This window comes from Marmota monax, unplaced genomic scaffold (genome assembly GCF_021218885.2).
Source record: "Marmota monax isolate L192 unplaced genomic scaffold, Marmota_monax_Labrador192_F-V1.1 WCK01_AAM20220418_F8-fsc00024, whole genome shotgun sequence".
Lineage (NCBI taxonomy): Eukaryota > Metazoa > Chordata > Mammalia > Rodentia > Sciuridae > Marmota > Marmota monax.
This window is the reverse complement of record NW_026695224.1, coordinates 10,876,688-10,891,827: the sequence shown is the minus strand read 5'-3', so window position 1 is coordinate 10,891,827 and position 15,140 is coordinate 10,876,688. Positions and strand designations below refer to the sequence as shown.

The window sequence follows — 15,140 nt, the reverse complement described above, 5'->3', positions numbered from 1 at the left end:
AAATGGAACAAAGAATAGGCAGGACAGGAGAAAATAAATAGCAAGATGGTAGGTTAAAACCCAGTCATAGAGACAATTACACTAAATATAAATGGACCAAGGCAGGTGCAGTGGCACACACCTATAATCCCAGTGACTCAGGAGGCTAAGGCTGGAGGATCACCACAAGCTCAAGGCCAACCTCAGCAATTTAAGACCATGTCTCAAAAAGTAAAAAGGACTGGGGACATAGCTCCACCACCCCTGGGTTCAATTCCCAATTCAAAAAGTTACACACACACACACATATAAATATATAAATATTAAATTTAAAAATAAATGGACCAAATGCTCTGGTTAAAAGGCAGATTATCAGCCTAGATTTTGAAAGCCAAACCCAAGGTTTACTATTTATGAGAAAGACATATTAAATATAAAGATACCAATAAATTCAATGTAAAATGGGGGAACCAGATACAGCAATAATAATTAAAATTGAATAGTTAGATTAATATCCAAAAAAGTAATAGAAATATTATTGGGGATAAGGATTCTACAGGACTAGAGCCAGGAGCTGTGGCACATGCCTGTAATCCCAGTTACTCAGATGACTGTGGAAGGAGAATCACAAATTTGAGGCCAGCCTCAGCAACTCAGTGAGATTCACTCTCAAAATTTTTGAAAAAACAGAAGGGGTGTGGGCTGGGGGCATAACCCACCCAGTACCCAAAACTAAAAACTAAAGATTATATAAGGCTAAAGGGATAAAAAAATCATCCAAAAAAAATCTTAAATATGTATGCACCTGATAACAGAGCTTCAAAATTGATACCACTGAAAGCAGAAACACACAAATCAGCAACTATAGTTGCAGGCCGTAATATTTCTTTTTCTGTACCTGATAGAACAAGTAGATATAAAATCAAAACTAGAAGACATAAGCAACACTGCCAATCAACTTAATCTTATTGGTGTTTATAGAACAGTCTACCCAACAACCTCAAAGTACACATTCTTCTCAGGTATTCATACAACATTCACAAAGACAGACTGTACACTTGGCTATAAAATAAATCTATATTTAACAGGACTAAAATCATACAAAGTAAGTTCTATGGCCACAAGGGAATTAAAATAGAAATTAATAACATAATACAAGGAAATTAATAACAAGCTATTAAGTAACCCTGGGTTAAAACAAAATCACAAGGGAAACTATAGCTAAAGCAATGCTTAAAAGAAAATGTAGATTTTGATGGACTTATTTGAGAAATATTTACCAAGCATAGATGCATTAAGTATGTTGTTGGAATCACCTTATAACCCAAAAGTGTCTGTGCAAAGCCTGTGGTAACTAGATCTAGGTTTACTGCAAACATAGAAACTTAAAATATCAGTTATAACGAGATTCTGGAGACAGCTCTGTGGCTGAGGAAGTCATTAGTGGTCTAATGATCAATAGTTGTCATTCTTCTTCCTTTGTCCTTTCTTGAATGGCATTACTTTGTAGTCCCTAACTGAGCTGATTACTGCTCTTCCCCTTTTTTGTGAGATGCTGCTATTAATGTAAGTGCTTCTGTGATTATTTAAAAAAATTTTTAAACCACTTGAAAACCAAAGTTGTTATTTTATTACCTAAATTTGAACCTGAGGTTTTGAGATCCTGTTATGAGAGTGAACCTTTATAGAAAGTAAACTTGGTTACTGTAGAATTTCATACAAAATTAAAAGCATGAAGTTTAAAAAAAAGAAAAGAAAATGCAGAGCCTTAAACGCTTATGTTAGAAATGATGGAAGATTTCAAGTCACTGATCTAAGCTTCTACCTTGGTAAAGTATAAAATTTAAGCACCAAGTAAGCAGAAGGAAAGAAAATTATATAGAACATAAATCAGTGAAATAGAAAATTAAAAAGAAATGAAGACAAATCAATGAACCTCAATGTTGGTTATTGGAAAAAATAAATAAAACTGACAAATTTCTACCCAAAAAAAACAAAAAGGTGGAGGGAGAATGACCAATATCAACTATAAAAGAGGGTCTACCACTGCAGAACTACAGACAATAAAAAGTTAAGGGAGGGGCTGGGGATGTGGCTCAGGGGTGGAGCACTTGCCCAGCAAGCAGGATGCCTTGGGTTCCATCTCCAGCACTGAAAAGGGTCAGGAAATAATATTAACAATGTAAGGCTTAACAAATTATATTCATTGGGCTAGGATTGTGGCTCAGCGGTAGAGCCCTCGCCTACCACATGTGAGTCCCTGAGTTCAATCCTCAGCACCACATAAAAATAAATAAAATAAAGATATTGTGTCCAACCACAACTAAAAATAAATATTTAAAAAACAAATTATATTCATCATACAAAACAAAAAAAATTTCTTGAAGGAGACACAAATTACCAAAGCTTACTCAAGAAGAAGTAGAAAATATGAATAGTCCTTTATTTATTAAATGAATTAAAATTTATAACCTAAAAACCTTCCCATAAAGAAAATGTTAAGGGGCTGGGGATGTGGCTCAAGCGGTAGCACGCTCGCCTGCCATGCGTGTGGCCCAGGTTCGATCCTCAGCACCACATACAAACAAAGATGTTGTGTCCACTGAAAACTGAAAAATAAATATTAAAAAATTCTCAAAAAAAAAAAGATTAAAAAAAAAAAAAGAAAATGTTAAGCCCAAATGACTTCACCAGAACATTCTTCCAAACATTTAGGAAATGATAATACCTCCTCTACAGAAACTCTTACAAAGAAAGAGATAATAACAATCTTAAGCCCAGTCCTTCAGAAAAGAAATAATGTGGGAAGTTTTCCAAACTTTCAAGAGGCCCATATTTTCACAGCCATAGGCATTTCAGGAAAAGAAAATTAAAAAGAAGTGAAGAGCAATGTCCCTCAGGAATATAGATCCAATCCCAATCAAAATTTCTGCAGGATATTTTGTAGAAACTGATGATTCTAAAATTTACACTTGAGGACTGGGGTTGTGGCTCAGTGATAGAGCACTTGCCTAGCACATGGGAGGCCCTGGGTTTGATCCTGAGCACCACATAAAAATAAATAAATATATAAAGCTACTGTGTCCAACTACAACTAAAAAATGAACATTTTTTAAAAATTTACACTTGAAAGGAAAAAACTGCCACTAGGTGCAGTGGTGCACACCTGTAATCCCAGCAATTCAGGAGGATGAGGCAGGAGGATCACAAGTTGGAGACCAGCCTGGGTAACTTAGCAAGAGCCTGTCTCAAAAATAAAACTAAAAGGGCTGGAGGTGTAGTTCAGTAGTAGAGTGCCCCTGGGTCCAATCCTCATTACTAAAAAAAAAAAAGAAAGAAGAAAAAAAGAAAAGATAAAAGAAAAAAAAGGACTTAGAATAGTGAAAATATTTTGAAAAAAAAAAAAAAAAAAAAACCCACAGGACTCACACTGGCAATGTCACTGGCAATGTCACACTTACCATAAAGCTATAGTAATCAAGACAACGTGTTATTTGCATAAGGACAGACATGCAGATGAGTGAAACAGAAGAGTCCAAAAATATATCTGTGTATTGATTTATTTTAAAATTTGTATTATTATTATTTTTTGATCAATTGAATTCTGACAAACATGCAAAGGTAATTCAATGGAGAGATATAATCTTCAATAAGTGGTTCTGGAACATTTGGCTCTCCAATGCCAAAATAAAAAAGAACTTGGATCCACAACTTGCAACATACAAAATTGAACTCAAAATGGACCATAGATTGAAATACAAAATGAAAACTATAAACCTTGTAGGAAAAAAAAAAAAGAGAGAGAGAAATTCTTTCTGACCTTGGATTAGGAAAAGATTTCTTAGAAACAACACCTAAAACACACTCCATAAGAGAAAAAAATAGTAATTTGGATGTCATCAGTTCTGTTCTTTGAAGATTACTACATACAGGGAATGAGAAGACCAGCCAAGTCTGGGAGAAAATATTTCCAAACATAATAGCTGATTAAAAAACAAAAACATCAACAACTTGTATGTAGACAATATAAAGAACTCTTACAACTAATAAGAAAAAAAATCCAATTAAAATGGGGAAAGAGCTGAATAGTCACTACACTAAAAAAGATGGCAAATACACACATGAAAATATGCTTAATATTAATAGCTATTAGGGAAATGCAAATAAAAACCACAATGAGATATTGCTACACACCTTCTAGAATGAATAAAATTAAAACAACTGGGAAAGTCTAGTGTTGTGGAGGATATAGAAGATCTGGAATGCTCCCCATTTCTGAAAGGAATGCAAAATGGGACAACCATTTTGAAAACAGCTTGGCAGTTTCCAATAAAGCTGAAGATACACATACCTTAAAACCAACAATTCTACTTCTAGGTATTTACCCAAGAAAAATGAAAAAATCTTTTACTTGAAGACTTCCACAGGCATAACGGCTTTATTCATAATAACCAAAATCTGGAAACAATACAATTTCCATCAACTGGTGAAAGCCAATTGTGGTATATCTATACAGTGGAATATTATTCAGCAAGGAACAGTTATGAATGGCTGAAATCGTCAATGCTTTGGTGACTCTCCAAATCACAAGGCTAAGTGAATGAAGCCAGACACAAAGATTCTATGATTCCACTTACAAGACCATTTAGAAAAGTAAAAGCATTAGGATCAGAGACCAGATCAGTAGTTGTCAAGGGGGCAAGGAAAAGATATTAACTACAAAATGGCACAAGGCAACTTTTCAAGACAATAGAAATGTCCTATATCTTGATTGTAATATATGTGTATACACGCCTGCGTACATTTATCAAAGCTCATTAGACTACTCTCCAATAAGGCAAATTTGAAACCAGCTACAGTGGCACATGTGGGTAATCCCAGCACCTTAGAAGGCTGAGGCAGAGGGATTGCAAGTTTCAGGTCAGCCCCAGCAACTTAGCCAGACCCTGATTCAAAATAAAAATAAAAGAAGGCTGGGAATGTGGCTCAGTGGTAGAGCACATCTGGGTCAACTCTCCAATACCCGAAAAAAGAAGGGGAGCATCTTATTGTATATGATGTATACCTCTATAACCTGATATTAGAAAATCAAACCAAAAACACACTGAGAGGTCAGAGAAGACAAAATGGAGAAGGGAGGAGAGGGCAGGAGAGCTAACCTTCCTTCTCTCTTGAGGAAGAAAATTCCCAGGGCTTCTAGGAGGGAGAGCCCCCAAATTCAAAACGCCTGCTGATGGCAGTGGCCCAGGGAGGTAGTTAAGGACAGGAGCGTTCATTTTCTACCACTGGACTCGCAAAGGTCAGCACCCAGAGAGAGGCTGTAGGGACAGGCCCATCCTCCAATCCCCACCTGAGACTCGAGAGTCCCATCATAGAGGGGACTGTTTGGTGACATATAGGAAAGTCATATTCTGAATAACCTTTGACTCAGGAAATTCATTTTTATGACTATACCCTATGGAAATAATCGTGCGAGCCAGGAATAAATACCCACAAAAATGTTTAGGCTGGACAATCAGAGCATGGATTTGGGAGGGAGGGATTGGAAGTAAAGTATTCTAAGGCTCTGACTTGTTCGAAGATGGATGGATTAGGGCTGGAGATCTAGCTCAGTTGGTAGAGTGCTTGCCTCACATGCACAAGAACCTGGGTTCAATCCCACAGCACCACCACCCCCAAAAGGGATAGATGCATTAGCTGGGCAGGTGGCTGGGGAGCCCGAGGCAGGAGGATCACAAGTTCAAAGCCAGCCTCAGCAAAAGTGAGGTGCTAGGCAACTCAGGGAGACCCTGTCTCCAAATAAAGTACAAAAATAGGGCTGGGGATGTGGCTCAGTGCTGGAGTGTCCCTGAGTTCAATCCCTGGTACCCACTCCTCAAAAAAAGATGAATGGATTTAATATATTAAATAACATTAGACTTTAGTATGCTAAATATTTTCGGTGAAGTTTCAAGGGCAACACTAAAGTAATAAAAACAGATAGTATATATGGACTGGGGTTGGGGCTCAGTGGTAGAGCGCTTGCCTCACACATGTGAGGCACTGGGTTCAATCCTCCGCACCATATAAAAATAAATAAATAAATAAATATATACATATAAATATATATATATATATATATATATATTTAAATAGTATAACTTTTATGCAAAAAGAGGAAGTAGAATATACTGTGAAACTTTAGTAAGAAAATTAGAGGTTTGCTAACTTTGCTATAATGAATAGACAAGAAAGATTTGCAATTAACGTTATGCTGGTGTGTAACTGGGGCTTCTAGAATTTAGTTTTACATTGTTTCAACAGCATTAGTATAGTTCCATTTCCCACGTTTATTTTTCCCTCTTTTCTAATAATAAAAACACCATCTGCCCCTGGTGCTGAAATGTAGTAGAGAAGTAGAAGAAAGCAAAAACCAAACCAAATCAAACAAAAAGCAACTTACATAAAGTATTTGAAAGGACAAGGGAAGATGGGAAAAACCGAGTCCACATACATCAACCATTACAATAAATGCAAACGGGCTAAACTCACAGGCTAAATGCTAGATGGCAGATTGGATAAACCAGTGATTGGTTTGTGAGGAAGTGGTGACAAATACTGCATCATTTTTTTTTTCAGGAAAAACAGCTGTGGATGGAAGAATCAAATAGGTTTAAGAGAAAAATTTTTAGAATTATTCAGATTTAAATGTCAGGCGCTTCCACAGGGACGTGATGGGTAAGGACTGGAGGAAAGAAAGGCTTTGTACTTGAACTTTGCTCCAAAGAATAGGTGTGACCTTCCAAAAAAAGTGGTATCTTGGAGTATAAAGGCTAGAATTTGAGAAGGCCGGTGGATGGCGGCAAGCCCAGCCACATGTTAGCCAGCGGCGCAGGGCCCTCCGCGACCGCTCTGCAACGCACGGGGACTACATGAGCCTGGCCAGCACCAGCACCTGTTCCCGGGAGACTGCACCTTGACCCTCAAAGACCCACTTTGACTTTGACCTTGACCTTGACCCGCGAATCTGGCACTTCCACTCCTGAGACTCTGGAAAGGTTGGTGGCTCTTAGGCAGTTGGTGTTCCTTCTAACAAAGGGAGAAAAGGTAGAGGAACATGCCGTGTTTGACCCGATTGGAAATGTCCACCATGCCCACCACTCGTTGGGAAGATTTACTATTGTTTGTCGAAGGCCTTCACATAGAATATGAAAAAGCTGCTCTCAACTTGCTCCCCAACCTTTCAAAAGTTTTACTACATCTGGAAATTCTAAATGCAAAGAGGTTGCCCTCGGATGGTTGAGTTAGAAAATAACATCTTGTAAATGCCCATTTGTTTTAAAAAATCAGAAGTGTCTTTGGGACGAGACTTTGAAATGGATTTGTTAGACCGCCTCTAGGAATCTTGTCCAGTAGGTTAGAGGACGTGGAGAAGACTTTGATGGTGAGAAGAAGGAGCTCTTGTGCCAGATAGGTTTTATGTAAAAGACATTCTCCTACAACGATCACCATTGTTTTGTGAGTACATTGTATTCCTCATTAATATATATGTAGTTGAAAATGCTAAGTACTTTCCTGAAAATAGCTGTAGTTCAATGGTTGAGCACTTGCCTAACATGCTTGAGGCACTGGGTTCCATCCTCAGCACCACATAAAAACAAACTAATGTATCCACCTAAAACTAAAGAAACATAAATAAATAAATTTTTTTTTTAAATAGCTAGATATTATAGATGTTCTAAAGTGCCTGGGATATGTAAAAAGTAGAAGTGGAAAATATAACACATTTTGTAAATTTTTAAAAAAGGATACCTAGAATACTACTGTTTACAACAAGAAAGACTTGAAAACAATGTATCTTCCATCAAGGGAGGAACAGTTCAGTAAGTCAGAGCTCCGCTGCTCTGGAACAGTTTGTCAGTTTCCTATAAAACCTAATGTGTGCCTACCACGTAACCTAGCAATGTATTCTTAGGCTTTTATCCCAGAGAGCTAAAAACCCATGCTCACAAGAAAATCAGTATATGAACATTCATAGCAGCTTAATTCATAACAGCCCCAAACTGGAAACGACCCCCAATGCCCTTCAATGGATGGAAAGTGGTATATCCACGTCATGAAATACAACTCAACAATATAAAAAATAATAAGTTTTCCAGGCACGGTGGCACAGGCCGGTAATCCCAGCATCTCAGGAGGCTGAGACTAGAGATCACGAATTCAAAGCCAGTCTCAGCAAAAGCAAAGGCCCTAAACAACTCAGTGAGACCCTGTCTCTAAATAAAACACAAAATAGGGCTGGGGATGTGGCTCAGTGGTCGAGTGCCTCTGAGTTCAATCCCTGTACCAAAATACTCATAATAATAAATTTGAAAAAAAAAAACAAAAACAAACAATTATTGGTACATACAACTTGGATGGATCTCAAGGGAATTCTCCAGAGCAAAAAAAAAAAGGAAGAAAAAACCAATCTCAAGATGGAGCGCACTATATGATTTGACTTGCATAGCAAGCTTGAAATGAAAATTATAGAGATGGAGAAAGGATTAGTGGTTGCCCCGGGTGAGGTCGGGCATGTCTATGAAGGGGTATCACAAGGATCCTTGTGGTGACAGAACAGTTTTGTGTCTTCGTTGTGGTGGCTGCTATGGGAATTTACACATGTGATAAAATTGCATGGAATTAAATAGGCACCCACATCACACACATGCGTAAATGAGTGCCTATAAAACTAGCAGACTCTGAACAAAGTCTGCAAATTGTACCAAAGTTACTTTCCTGATTTTGATGTTGTATTGGCTTTTTTTCTGTTGCTCAGGATAATTCCCCTGGAGATCCATCCAAGTTGTGCATATCAATAGCTTTTTTCAAATGTATTTTTAAAAAATATATTGCTGAGCTGTATCTCGTGTGGATGTACCATAGTTTGTTTTAACCATGCATCCATTCAAGGGACGCTGGGATTGTTCCCAACTTGGGGCTATTCCAAATAAATTTGCTATGAGTCTTTGCTTATAACCTTCACAACAGGAAAAAAAAAAAAACAGTTTAATACTTAGGATTCTTTTCAATCCTCCAAATGACTATTTGTTAACATAGAAAAAATAATAGTAACATATTGCTTCTAAAAATCAAAAAGCATGTTGCAAAACAATGTAATCCCATCCTGGCCCAAAAATCCTATTTCTTTTTAAAAATATTTTTATTAGCTATTGAGGGATCTTTACTTATTTATTTGCTTATATATGATGCTGAGATTCGAACCCAGTGCCTCACACGTACCAGGCAAGTGCTCTACCACTGAGCCACAACCCCAGCCCCCCCAAAATCCTATTTCTTACATGTGCAAAAGCAGGATAAACATCCAAGAACAGGCAGGAGTCGCTTCTGAGAGGGGAGATCATAATCTCCCCTTTGTTTTCCTTGTCTACAGTTCCTCATGTTCTCCCCCAAAATTGTAATTATACATTTCTCAAATTGCATTTACTCCGAATAGTTTAGAAATTCACATCTTTCGAATATTTTATATTTGATAAACAAATACAAAAATCTGAAATTCAAAGCAGTCCTCCACCCTGAAGACGCCCCCTCTCAATTTCCAGCTACCCACAGGTACCACTGCTTTTAGAATTCCGTGTCTCTTCCAGAGTTTCTCCATACAGATATAAGCAAACAGAATTTCCCCCCACTTTATACAAAAAGTAGCCCACCCTATGTATTGTCCTGCATTTGCTTTTTTGTGTGTGGGGGGAGGGCAGGTACCAGGGATTGAACTCAGGGGCACTCAATCCCTAAGCCACATCCCCAGCCCTGTTTTGTATTTTATTTAGAGACAGGATCTCACTGAGTTGCTTAGCGCCTCTCTGTTGCTGAGGCTGGCTTTGAACTTGCGATCCTCCTGCCTCAGGGATTACAGACCCTACTGTAGCCAGCCAGTTTCACTTTTCTTTCTTTTTCTTTTTTTTTTTTAGTACTGGGGATTGAACCCAGGGACGCTGCACCCCTGAGCCACATCCCCAGCCCCACACTTTGCTTTCTAAGCTTGAAAATACATCTGGGAGAGATTTGCATAACAGTGTCTAGAGAGACTCCACTTTTCAGCCACATACTGTAACATTGTAGAAATAAGCTAGAATTGATTTAATAGTCCCTATTTGTAGCCATTTGTGCCAGTTCTAGCCTTTACTCTTATAAACAATCCAGCTGGGCTGAAGCGGTTCCCACAGAGCAAGTTCCCCATTTGTTCATTTGATTATTGGGTTATATGTTTCCTTTTAATTTCTAGAAACTCTTTTGTAATAGGAAAATCAGCTCCTTGTCTATTACAAGCTCAGTACTTTCTCTTTGGGTTTCTGGACTTTGAGTCCTAGCTAGAAACCCCCTCCCTATTTCAATGTTATAAAGGAATTCTCCTGCATTTCTTCTGGTAATTTTATAGTTTCATTTTCACATTGGAATCTTCAGCCTGTCTCATTGGTCTTAGGAGATAATTCGAGAAATAGATTTGATTTTACTTTTTCCCCAAATGGTCACCCATTTTTCTTAATACTATTTATTAATATGTGTTCATTTTAAAAGAGAAATGGAGTCTTTGGAGTCAGAGTGCTGGGTTCTCACTTATTTGGCTCTTTGGCTTTGTTTGGCTGTGTGATTCACTTGCCCTCCCAGAACCTCAGAGAAAAGACGAAAAGACATGGGTTGGGGAAACAACTGAATGAACAAATGGGAAATATTTCAGGTATGAAAGCAGAGACCTCAGTAGAAGAGGACCTAATAGTATAGAAGACCCCTGGCCGACCCCTGGCCGACCCCTGGCCAACCCCTGGAAAACTGAGGACCAGCAGGCAAGTGGATCTGACCTCCAGAGTCTGGATCCTCTAAGGCCAGGTACCAAGGCCCTTCCATGCTGCTCCTAGGCAAGCACGGAGGAGGAGCCTGACCCCACAGCACAACTGGAGAAATCAAGGCCAAAGCAGAAGTGACCCCTTCCCCCAAGCACCCCAAATAGAAGCCGTGGCTTCTGCCCCCTTTCCTAGGGGCAAACCACCATCGTCACTTCTGCATGTGACCTCCAGGTGCCCTTCCTATCCCTTCAGAGGGGCCCCATGCACATCACCCACACCCTGGGCCATCCAGGTTCCTCCCCTGAAATTTACTGCTTGGAGCCCTTGGAGAAGTAGAAATCCCTCTCCCTGACTTCCAAGACGGTTCCAACAGGCTGCCAGGAAGCTGAACCCCAGGAGAGAGGCATTGGCCTGGGGTTCTGCAGCAGGCCAGTGGCCAAGCTGGGACTCCACTCAGGTCTCCCAATTCCAAGTCCCCGCTCTACGCCCTGCATGCTGCAGCCTCCCCAAGATGGCTGGACAACTGAGTTGCTGTCTGGACAAATACAAAGCTATTCAGGCCAACAGAAAAATGAGACGCATGTGACACAGGACAGAGCCTTCCCAAGACGTGAACTTGATAACCAGCTCCTGTACTCAGTGCCCAGCCGAGGGAAGCTGGGCAGGGGAATCTTGGCTCCCTGGGCTTCAGATTTTTTCATCTGTAAAATGACACCATCAAGGAGACTTATTTCCCAGAGAGAGCGAGAGAGAGACTGACTCAACCAACCATTTCTATGATCCGCACTCCTGGGAACCAGGCTCTAACCCAGGTCCAGGCTTGGGAAGCCCTGCCTTCCTCCCCAGACCTGGTCCTGGTCCCCAAGCCCAGCCTCTCCCCCACAGGACCAGGGCCTGCAGAACCAGTCAAGCTCCTGCCCAGGGCCCCACCTGCCTCCGCCAAACAGCCACCTCTGCAAAACACCACCTGGAGCCCCCGTTTAGGCCTCCCCGACCCAGAAGAGAAGCAAAACTGTGGTCTCTGTAAAACTGCCCTGTGAGATGCTCTTATCAGCCCCTTTCATAGATGAGCAAAGGAAGGCCACAAGCAGAACCCAGCAGGGGGTCTGTGACCCAGCCATCCCCAGGGCCATGTCCCCGAGACACGATGTCCCCAGACTCCAATCCAAGGTGCCTGGAGAGGAATCTTTTCAATCCTGGAGTGCCAGTCCCATGCTGGGGACCAGACAGACAGTCCCTCATCCCCATCACTTCAGGTAACCAGGCTAACCCGTTTCACAGATGAGGAAACCGAGGTCCAGTGAAGCTAAGTCCGGTAACTTCCCCAAGCCCACGAGAGGCCACAAGGACTTGGACCCAGTGTTTAATCTCTCATTTCAAATGGCTTCTTCTAAAAACAGGTCTCTACTTTCCCCCAGACTTGGAGTTGTCTCCCAAAAAGGGAAAGAGGATGGGTCCCGGCTGCTCCTAGGAGGTCCCCAAGTCCCACCTTGGCAAGGGCACATCCAGCAGCGGGTAAGGACAGGGCGCCGCTGGTGAGGGAGGAGAGTCCCCGAGAGCACGAACCTGGAAGCTGCTGCCTGGCCTCTTGGCCCTGCCTCGCTGCCGTCCTGCTGCTTCTGCAGAAGAAGGGGAAGTCAGGAGGCTGCTGCGGCCTCTCTGCGCACCCCACGCCCCTCGCCTCTCCCTTCTCCCACCTCTCCACGCCCCACACCGCACAGCGCTCCCCTCACTTCTTCTTTCCCCGTAACAGCCTCTGCTTCCTCCCGGCCCATGGCCTCGCCAAGCCCTCCCTGGGCCCCCGCAGCACTTCCGGGGCAGCTGCCCCTCTGCAGGCATGCATGAGGTCTGGGTCACCTGGCTGTGCAGAGCACCTCTGCTCTGCGCCCTTGGGGGAGCCATACTACTTCCCTGGGCCTCAGTTTCTCCACCTGCAGAAAAGGCAGAGGGAGCCCCGCCTGACCTGAGAATCCAGGCCACTGGCGATGGCAGGGACCTCAGGCCAGGGCTGGCTCTGGTTGCCTGGGTGCAAGTACCACCGTTCGGGCTGGGTGAGTTGGGGCAAAGAACCCCAACTCTCCAAACCTCAGTTTCTTCTCTGGAGATGATGACGGTACCCCCCCGTGGGTGGGGGTTCGTGCAGGGCTTATCTACCACAAGCCTGGCAAAGTCACCGGATGTGCTTCACAGGCCACTATGATTCACACACAGGGGGAACCTGAGGCCCAAAGAGAAGGCGACCTGGCCCTAAGTTACCCAGTAGCAGAACCCTCAGGGAAGGGCCTCCCAGGCAGCAGAGCTCCCTGGCAGCAGAGTTAGGGAGAGATAGGGTGCTGACTCTTGCCTGGTCCCCACCCAGACTCCCTGGGGAAATCATAGCTACAGAATGTGCTGGTCCATGCCCAGAGGAAGATGGAGAAGCAGCCAGAGAGAGACCAGAAAGGCGCCGCGGCCTCCCTCCTCTCTGTCCCACCCTCTTTAGCCCTCTAGCATAAGCCCTAGCACAGAAGGCTCTATGGTGGCCCCGTGGCTCTGCAGGGAAGGAGAGAGGAGCCGCTCCTCAGAAGGCAGCCATGTCCCCAGCCCCAGCTTCAGTGCAAAGACTGCAAGAACCCCAGTGCACTGCGTCCTGACTCTGTGGCCACACCCCTGCTGGGTGACTTGCTCAGCCCTGGCCTTTCTTGGTACTTCGTTGTGTTGTGGTACTGAGGAGGGAACCCAGCATAAGCTCTCTACCACTAAGCTACACCCCCAGGCACTGTACTTTGGTTTTCTCTGACCATAACCCAGAACTTGACCTCTAGGCTCTTCCCGTCTGAAGTCTCCTGGCACCTCTAGGATTAAATCACCAGTGTCCTGCTTTCTCACACTACATGGGAGCCTGAACAGCTACTCTCAGGGGCCAGGAAGAGGCCTGCCCCCTGCCAGCCCATCTGTGTCCTAGGCTGCATCTGTAGAGCCTCACTGTGCCCTGACTCGGCCGGGAGTGCTGGTTACCTGGCCCTGCACCCCCCAGCTGGCACTCACTCCTAGACACTCTCCTGCTCAAAAGCCAGCAGTAGCTCCCTATTGCCTTCTCAGTCTAACCCATCCAACTTGCTCCCACCCAGTTCTGGCGGTGCCCATCTCCCTGCTCCATCCCAGGGAGATGACACACACACACCCAGTCCTGGACAGACTCCTCTCCACCCAAGGGGTTCAGCTCAAGTCCCACCTCCTCCCAGAAGGCTTCTCTGCCTCTGCTGCCCCACAAAACCGTCTGGAAGCCAAGCATAGGGAGGCATGCCAGTGCCCTGCCCAGTCCCCCAGGCAAGATGGAGGGCCACATGCCATCCCTAATGAAGTCTCCCTGAGGCCCCTCGTGGGACATTAGAGCAACTGAGTCACACCATGAACAAGTCCTCGACTTTCCAAGTCTTTCTCAGTCAGGGGCCTCTGTGTAGTAGCCTCTTTCTTTTTTTTTAGTACGGGGGATTGAACTAAGTGGCATTTAACCACTGAGCCATATCCCCAGCCATTTTTTGGATATGTGTGTGTGTGTGTGTGTGTGTATGATATAAAATTTAGAAACAGGGTCTCACTGAGTTGCTTAGGTCCACACTAAGTTGCTGAGGCTGGCTTTGAACTAGCAATCCTCCTGCCTCGGCCTCCCGAGCATCTGGGATTACAGGTGTGTGCCACTGCACCCAGCTGTATGTAGCCTCTTTCTAACACTCATTTATGCCCCCCCCATGCTCTTCTGTCTTTTATTAGACCTCAAAAATAAGATACCTAATTTTACATTTTTATTGTGATAAAATATACATAACATGAAGTTCAGCACATTAGCCGTGTTCAAGTATAGAGTTCAGTGGCATGAAGTGCAGTCACACTGATGTGTGGCTGTCACCAGAACTTTCCATCTTCCCAAACTGAAACTCTGTCCCCATTGAACAAAAACTCCCCATTCACCCAACCCCATGGAGACCGCCATTCTACTTCCTGTCTATGAATTTGGTTATCCTAGGTACCTCCCTCGAGTGGAATCGTACAGTATTTGTCCTTTTGTGACTGGCTATGTCACCAGGCACAATGGCCTCAAGTTTCACCCATGGTGAGCACACCAGAACGTTGACTCTTTTAACATTCCACTGTACGAATATGCCATGTTCCTTCATCCGACGGACGCGTCTGCAGAGGGCCACTTGGGCTGTTTCCACCTTTTGGTTACTGATGCTCTGAACAAAGATGTGCCAACCACGTCCCTTTCTAACAAAGAGAAAATGTCTAGCTAGCTTTGAATGACGTTGTTGGCTTTGCATGCTGTTGATTTCTGATTTGTTTCTGTTTATGGCAACT

At 43.1% G+C, this 15,140-nt stretch overlaps 1 protein-coding gene across 4 annotated transcripts in view; it reads right to left on the bottom strand.

Annotated features, from left to right (window-relative positions):
• Adgrg5 (adhesion G protein-coupled receptor G5) overlaps positions 1–12,803 on the bottom strand; it is a 28,706-nt gene extending 15,903 nt beyond the window's left edge. The window contains exons 1-2 of one of the 4 annotated variants that reach the window (XM_046435156.1): positions 12,766–12,803; positions 12,369–12,421 (exon numbers count right to left, since the gene is read on the bottom strand). Coding sequence is in view for 3 of the 4 variants with exons in the window: in XM_046435154.2 (XP_046291110.2) it covers positions 12,292–12,421; positions 12,500–12,704 (335 nt within the window). In the remaining variant the exon portion in view is untranslated. Of the gene's footprint in view, positions 1–12,291; positions 12,422–12,499; positions 12,741–12,765 lie in introns of those variants that run through there. The other 3 variants (XM_046435154.2, XM_058575906.1, XM_046435152.2) reach the window with 3 other exon arrangements.
• Positions 12,804–15,140: the final 2,337 nt, after the last annotated feature.